Here is an 8246-nt window from a genome sequence, read left to right on the forward strand (position 1 = left end):
GACATGTATATCTACAATTGGTGTAATTGTAGATATACATATATACAAATAGTCTCATTGTAGACATTTAATTTTTTTTCATACACGATAATAACAATCAGATATGCGTTTTTACTATGCAGGAATGTCAGTTATTACAATTGTAGATATTATAAGTCTACAGTTACTACAACTGTAGACGTCGATATCTACAATTGTTGTTAACTGTAGACTTATAAGTCTACAGTTTATGACAGTTTTTATTACAATTATACATATCAATCTAAAGTTATTCTGATTTTTGAATTTTCTTATTCAGGTTTGAAAGTGAACATATTTGTCGTATAAACGAGAGACAAGCCTCAGACACACAGATCACGTGCCGCCGGTAGACCGAAGAAGAGACGGATACCTTCTCAAGGGGAAGAGCCTATTCTTAGGAAGTGTTCGCGATGTGGAGAAGTTGGTCACAACCGGACTACATGCAACAGTCCAGTTCCTTTGTCCGAGAGGAATGGATGAATTATTATAGTTGTATGTGTTTTTGGAACTAATTTCAATTATTATAGTTTAATGACTAATTATATGTCTTTTTGGAACTTGGAGTGTATTTCAGTAATGGATGAATGACTAATTATATGTTACAATTTCAGTACTTTATGTCTTTTTTAAGTCTTTAATTCCTAAACATAAATGACAATAGTTGTTCAAATTGTAGACATTGATGTCTACAATTTTAGTGATTGTAGATATTGATGACTACAATTGTGGTGATTGTAGATATCTACTGTTTACAATCGGTCCACAACTATAGACACAGCCATATCAAAACAAAACCATACAAAAATATAAACCAAAATATATAGCAGTTTTAGGTTCGTTAACACGTCCTAAAGCGTTAACACTTCCCGAGACTCTACACGTCCTGAAGCGTCGAGAAACTAAAACCTGAAGTTGAAATCTCATTAGTCAATGATTCGGGAGAAGCTGACGAGCTTAAGGTTCGTTATCGGGATTCACTGCGTGTCGGTTCATGGGTTCGAGAGTTTAACGAGTCTTAAATAAATTAAATGAATAATCCGAAAAATCATACAAACCGAGAATTCTGAATTAATTAACCAGAATTTAAATTCTCGAACATTCTTAAATAAATAATTAATAATCCCTGAATACAATCTCAAATCCAAAAATTAAAACTCGAGTCTAACGCTATGAAGCGATAAACGACTCACGAGTGAGATCGAGCTTTAAAATCTTTTTCTGAATTCACTACTCTTCGGCTTCGACGCGCTCAGTTTCCGCCGATTTTCGCTCGCTTTGACTTGATCTGCGACTGAGCTGTGAAATTCAGAAATGAACATCGAGTCAATTTCTAAATTACTTAACTCGTCATAAAACCACATTTCAATCTCAGAATTAACTAACAGAAACCCGAGCCCGAACGAAATAACAAATCTCAAATCAAATCTCGATTAAAATCTCAACTCCCAAATCCATTTTCCAAATCAATCACCAAATCAAAGTGAGCGATTCATCAACTAAAACACAAAGAACTCCCGAGGCTCGATTTTCTATCACAAGACACTAAACAACAACAACAACAACAACAACAACAACAACAACACATTTCAGAATTCCCAGCCAAAAGAACCACACGGCCAAAACGTAAAACACGGCCAAAAACAAGCAAACCAAGCTCACGGCCAAAAACACACAAGCAAACCAAGCTCACAGCCAAGACCCAATTCAAAACAACACTCGTCCAAAACCAAGAACAAACCCATAACCAGAAGAATCATCACCGAAAACAATTCAAATCTTCAACTAAAATCATCAAAACACGTTCACAACCAAAACCCCCAAATCAAAACCTAACCCTAATCAACATGGATTCCAATCTGAAGAAATCTCATCACCTCTCTATGTTCCTGAAATCCGGCCTCCTCGACAAGCTCTCTCTCCCTCCCGGCGTTTCTCCTAGCTCGCGGCGGCACACACTTCACAGCGGTCGAGCGCTCGAGGAGACTCGGTGGTCGCGCTTCCTTGGCAGCGATCCACGCGAGAGAGCTAAGCAAGGAGAAGATGATCGGAGTGGTCGAGGTGCGCGTCCAAGCTGGGCCTCGGCGGCAGCGGCATTCTCCCTTCTCTCGGCCGGTGCGCGTGCAGTGGAAGATCGGTGGCTGTGAGTCGCGCGATGGAGGAGACTCGGTGGTGGCGCGCGGGAATAGGAAAGGAAGAAGGAAGGCGAGGAAAGGTGGCAGTGATGATTTTGGGTGGCTGGCCGGGAAGAGAGCATGGATGATGTGGTATGGAATTTTTTTTCCTTGCTCTCCAATGTCGCGCGGGTGAGGAGAGAAGAAGAAGAAGATAACGTGAAGAATGAAGAAGAAGGGTAAATATGTACTTGCTCACTTAAGCAACTACTAAAAGTGTCCAAAACAAGAAACTCTATATTTTGGTCCAAATCATTGAATTGAGTAGTAGATCCGGCCATTTCCCTAACAATAACGCAAATACGCAGAGAAGAACGGTAGCAGATTGGCACATCACAAACAACCGGAAAAAAAAAACTCTGCGTTTGGTATAACATTAACTTATAATTATGGAACATAATAAAAAAAATAATTATTTTTACACTCTTTGATTAAATAATACCCCGAAAAAAACAAAACTTACTAAGAGCAATTAATGCTTGTTTTTCTTTTTGCCCCGAGTTCTCGAGCTACTACTCTCGGGTGCTTCTGCTTCTTCAGCCTTCTGCTCGGCTTCCAATATCGCAAGCTAAAAAAACACATATCAAAATTTACATTATTTAAAAAAAAAAAAATTATATCTTTGTTTTCACAAACTTTTTGTACCTCATCCAGAATGGGTTTAAGCTCTCTGTATCGGGCATCGGCGAGATCAAAACCATCTTTTCTGAGCTCCTGCGAATTATTCCAAAGGCATATATTATGAAGACATTAAAATATTGTTATTCCCAAGAAAAAAAAACTTGGAAAAGAAAAAAAAAATAAAAAAGCTTACTTTTCCGGTGTGTTGAGTATGTTCATGCGCTGCCATTTGCCAGTACATATTCGTACGTTTGTAGAAATCCCTCAACGTCTCTCCGGGCTTTCACATAAATGCGAAAAAAGAAAATGAGTTCATAGATTATAACTTTTTATACAATACGAAATAAAAATAAGAGAGTATATCATTAGAGAAGTACTGTCGGGGTTCTCTGAGCATCTGAAAGACCGAGACTTGCTCTGATCTGTTCTATCCTCGCCCTTTTCTCCTTCCTTCGAAGACTTTTCCCGTGACCCTTTATCAAAGCAACTGCGTCGCCCATTTGAACCGAACCATCTTTGCTACTCTGTAAAAAACACATATAGAAAGAGAGAATGGAAAAAAAAAAGATTTTAAGGACTAGTTTTATGATTCTGTTGTCCATGAATCTCTCTCATTAGACTCAAAAGGCTTGGAAAGTTATGGGATATAACCCCTCTCATGACCAATCGTTTTGAGATGAGTGAGCCCAAAGACCCACCATCTTGAGGTGGTATTATAAACATCTCACATTAGTAAGACAAAAAAAAAAAAAAAAAAAAAAAGCCTAAACAAGCAGGGATGGATTTAGGGTTTTTTGTTGGGGGAGCTAGTGCGATTTTTTTGTTTTGATGTAAAATGAGAAGAAGAAAAAAAAAAGAATTAAAAAGTGATTTAGAAACAAAAAAAATGTAAGTTCATTTTGGCACCTCAGGTTCGTCGTCTTCATTGCTCTCTTCGCTGTTGCTACCACCGCTATCAGACTCATCATCGCTGTCTTCTTCATCTCCGTCCTCATCTTCGTCGTCAGAGGGCTCGACCCATTCAGATTTTGATGGCTGCATAGAGAAACGACATAGGTGCCAAGTTCGAGAAAAAAAAAACACAGCATCGTTAGTGTTGCAATAACCATGACAGACTATTCGGAATGAATGTTTTTTTATGTACGGAGCGAGCGAGTGACAAACCGGTATAATGCACTTCCATTCATCGAGTTTGCTGAGATTTAGACAATACAAATCATCGAGTGTGATTTCTCTGTCTTTATTCTCCATCATGCCTCCGTATACATACAGGGTATCTCGCCCAACAACCGTGCAGGCGTTGATTCGTCCACAGGGCTTCGGAGTCTAGAGATTCAAGATCTCAACAAAATCAGTTTTGAGGATAAAGCTAAGCAAATAGGGAAATTAAATTCTCGTCCGATGGAACAAACCTCGGGTAGATCTAACTGAGCGCTGGATTCGTGACTCTTTCCATTGGACTTGGTAGGTAATTTGTCCTCGCCCACGGTCATCGTTGTTTCCAAATGCTGTGACATTTGATCGACATTGTCATCGATTTCCATTTCTTCCGCTTCTTCGTCGTACCCGGATTTCTCGTCTCTGCCATTTGTTGGAAGCTCTTCCGTTTCGATAGAACTTGTTTTGTTATAACCGTTACCTTTTTGTTCAGAGGTCTTTTTCATCTGGGCAGACGTAAAAAATAGTAACGCAAAAAAAAAAAAAAATCAAAATAAGAAATTTAGGGCAAGCGAATTTCATGATAGCTATTCAAAAAATGCAAATAGTTTGTTGACTTATGTTTAAACCTTCTTTGCTATCGACTTCTCTTTCCGTAGCTCTAATGGGTACCTGAACCAAAAAAAGTAAGATCATAAACATTAACTACAAGCTGAATCAATTAGATATTAATAACTGCTAGGCTAACTTCTTTCCCTTTTTCATGAAAACATGATTTGCTAAAAAAAACTGCTAAAGAGTACACTTTATATACTCTCAGAAGAACAACTAGCAATAATAGCTATATATCAATATCAAGGGCAGAGAAGACAAGATAAACCAATTTGGACATTACCAGCGACGTGTATCAAATTGGAAGCCGTATAATTCATTCAAGAACAAACTCATTAAATCACCTGTAAAATGAAACAAAATAAACCGTAAATGATCGACGGGTGATATTTGAAGCGTGTGAGAAGATATAACATAATTCTCGGATGGCATTAGCAAGTCAACAGAAACAAAGCTTACCCAAAAAAAAATATTAATTTAAAATAAAAATAAAATAAAATAAATAAAAAATAAAAAACTAAAAGCTGACCGTCAACTTCCATATCCACAACCCCTCCAAATAGCAAAGCACGCCTCTTGTGTACACACATGGCGAACCCAGCACGAGGCCCAGGAGGCATTCCACTTTTCTTTACCTGTTCCAAAAGAGTTTACAGTTGTGACTATATATTCGAGTTCGATCACTTCGATATAGTATAAACCAAACAAGCAATAACCAATCTGACAATCATGATTCAAAGGCAATTATAAAAGGTGAGAACCTTGTTCCATTCCCAAGTTCGAGGATCCAGGGACCACAAGTCTGAGTGAACATTTCCTTTCTCAGAACCACTCTTATCTGAAGAAATTTCTTTGGAATATCCACCATATAGAAAAGTCTGCAATGCTCGAAAGAGGCAAATTCAATGCAGTGAACGAAAAAAGATTTAGCAGCAAAACCAGTAACTTTATCACGAGCTCAACCTCATCCTGGTTGACGAAAAACTGAAAGCCACTTCGGCCACTTGGCCACATAGCTCCAGGCCCGGGCTTTATTTCTTGCCACTAAAATTTCAACAAAGCGAAATTCTATGTTAGAACTTAGAATAACATGCCTGTAGACCGAAAATACAATAATCACAAAGTAACGGTGTTAATACATTACCTTGTATTGATCCAGGTCAAAAACATACATATCATTGAAGTACCTATAAAAAGAGAGAAAAATGCTGATCAGCTCAAATAACAGAGCATATTTTACTGCCATGACTAAAACAAAATTACATTATTTGCTACAATATAAGCACATTCATAAAATGCTGTCGAGTTTATTAAAAATAAATAAAATTAAATCCCAAGTTTTGCATGAGATTATTAAGTGTTTTAGATAATATCTGTCAGAAACATTGAATCATCACTCCACTATAACGTTAACAAACGTAAGTCAAAATTGATAACCAACCTCACTTCTCGAAGAGTGTCATAAAAGCCGCCAAAAACTATAAGCTTGTGCTTGTATAGCACCTATAACAGAAACAAAACAAAAAAGACACAAAATTCTAAGAGAAAAAAGATAGAAAAATATTACACATGTCAAACCAAAATAAATCTTGAACACCTATAGAAAGAACGAGTATTTACCATCCGATGCCCAGACCTTGGACTCGGACACCCTTTAAGATTGAGTTGTTCCCACTGATTCGTCTTCAGGTCCAACACCCAAAAATCCTGAAGAATCATAAATAAATAACATAATATTAAAAAAAACAACAACTCACAACCTTAAAACCTTGGTGATTCCCATTTCCAATAATCTAAAGTAATCAGAGTGAAGTACAACATGACTCACCTTGTAGTGATGAAACCTCTCCTGGTTTGGAGATGTGAACTCACCGCCTATAAGCAACCAAAAGCAATCAATCTTGTTAGAATACAGTTCGCAAATACATTACTTGTCTTCCAAAGAGTTTTGAGTCTACCAAAGACATAAAGGAAATTCTTCCATGCAATAGCTTGGTGGGCACTCCGTGGAGGCGGACTATTAGGGCTAGAAATCAGCTTCCATTCCTGCTTTTCAATGTCGTACCGATAAAGGTCACCGTACACAAAAGTCTGCGCTCATAAGAGAAAAATATAAGGCAATTACGAATTAGAAACCCAATTCACTAATATTGGATCAATCAATCTACAAATAGTAGGGGAAAAAAATGACAAACCTTGTTACCGTTGTAAAATTCACCTCCGTATAGAATCAACTCGGTCTCTTTCAGCGGATTAATGCTCAACTACAGATTGATGCGAATACCAATTAATTTCTCAAACCCTAAGGAAAATTTTAGGTTTAGAGAAAGCGCATTATTACCGTGCAGTTCGACCGGGGAGACGGGGCTGGAACGTTTTCCTCTATATGGACTTCCTTCTTCTTAGCCTCTTCCTTTTGTATACTTAACTATTGATATACACAAAAACATATAATTAGCGAAATTCAGTCATAACAGAAATATATATGTGTTCTCTTTCTAACCAATTAACAACACAAACAACCAATTCATAAACATAAGAAGATTATGCCAAAGGAACGTAATTTTACTGTTCATCATTAGTAAACTACACTCTTCGTTAACGAAGGCCAGAACAGGAATATAATTGAAGCAACCGAGAGTTGATTTAGGGTAGCATTAGTCATTTAGTTGAAAGCAAATCGATCACGAGAATGTGTGTATATACTAAGAAGATATTGAAATTACGAGTATAGCATCAATGTCGTCCTCAGGAGAGAGCTTCTTGGAGTCTCTGCGAGCTTTCTTTTCCTCAGCTTTGGCGGTTTTTCTCTCGGTTTTCTCTTTACCTTTCCCTGGCTTCTTCGTCTTTTTTCCCATTCTTGAGCGTGAGCTCGGAGCTTGAAGCTTTTTGGTTCACTGTTCAGAGTCCAGAGCGAAGGTTTGAGTTACCGGGTTACCAGTCGGTTCCCGCGCGGGAAGTCGCGAACCCGGTTCCGTGAAAAACGGGGTTATCGGTTCGAGAAGTGGTTCGGTTCCCGTGAACCAAAATCCGGAGCAAAACAGTCTGAGACGCACCCAAAACCGGGATATTTAATCTCGGCCTAATTTTTCAAAAAAAAAAAATCAAAAGAGTTCGAAAACACAGACCTAAAATCCCGAAGTGAAACAGTGCAAATCTCACTGAATACCGCCGAGATCCGGCTACAGCTTTCCGTCGTCGGAGCGTTGAAATGTCATAAACGCCGGCGATTCCCGCGGATTGCAAATAAGTTTCAAAACTTCCAGACCTTCAATGGTTGTTTAAAGTAACGTCAAAGAGGTTTTAATCAGTTTGGAAGAAGAAGAAGAAGACGAAGTGGAGAGAGGGAGAATGGGCCAAAATAAGAGTTACACTTAACACTAATAAGTATAACCTTAACGTTTTTTTTCTTAATTCATTATTCTTCTTTTTTTCTTTTCTATATAATGAGGCTAAAATGGGAGTGAACATACTAGCCCAATCAATCCATCAATATTAGGAGAATAACACAAGTTTGAATAAATTAATTGAATAGCCCAATTAATATTTCACTACCTAAATTACCCTCATATATAAGAGCAAAACTCAATTTTCTCAAAACCTAAACCTAAACTCGTTTTCATCTTCGTCCATTTCACGCCACCGATCCACTTCACGCCGCCG

The 8246-nt window shown here is 37.9% G+C and overlaps 1 protein-coding gene across 1 annotated transcript; it reads right to left on the reverse strand.

Annotated features, from left to right (window-relative positions):
* Window positions 1-2499: 2499 nt before the first annotated feature.
* Window positions 2500-7956, reverse strand: LOC149383356 (Galactose oxidase/kelch repeat superfamily protein). The gene is made up of 21 exons (XM_089628947.1): window positions 7712-7956; window positions 7310-7628; window positions 6925-7011; window positions 6779-6847; window positions 6542-6674; window positions 6412-6458; window positions 6204-6290; window positions 6025-6086; window positions 5728-5770; window positions 5547-5627; window positions 5345-5461; window positions 5113-5218; window positions 4867-4927; window positions 4601-4643; window positions 4226-4477; window positions 3978-4139; window positions 3720-3848; window positions 3191-3337; window positions 3007-3093; window positions 2838-2906; window positions 2500-2760 (listed from the first exon to the last, which is right to left on the reverse strand). The coding sequence occupies exons 2-21, from the start codon at window positions 7439-7441 to the stop codon at window positions 2665-2667; spliced, it is 2010 nt and encodes a 669-aa protein (XP_089485073.1). The 5' UTR covers window positions 7442-7628; window positions 7712-7956; the 3' UTR covers window positions 2500-2664.
* Between the last annotated feature and the right edge of the window lie 290 nt (window positions 7957-8246).

The sequence above is a fragment of the Urtica dioica genome, chromosome 10, assembly GCF_054948205.1.
Source record: "Urtica dioica subsp. dioica isolate 48M chromosome 10, U.dioica_male_clone48M_v1_H2, whole genome shotgun sequence".
Classification (NCBI taxonomy): domain Eukaryota; kingdom Viridiplantae; phylum Streptophyta; class Magnoliopsida; order Rosales; family Urticaceae; genus Urtica; species Urtica dioica.

Bases quoted from the DNA above. Each gene is read 5' to 3' on its own strand.
- LOC149383356 (XM_089628947.1), bottom strand. From the start codon at position 7,441: ATGGGAAAAAAGACGAAGAAGCCAGGGAAAGGTAAAGAGAAAACCGAG. The intron at 5,462-5,546 runs GTTGAGCTCGTG...CGAGCATTGCAG, and splicing joins TTTTCGTCAACCAGGATGAG to ACTTTTCTATATGGTGGATA. The intron at 3,849-3,977 runs GTTTGTCACTCG...TTCTCTATGCAG, and splicing joins AATGGAAGTGCATTATACCG to CCATCAAAATCTGAATGGGT.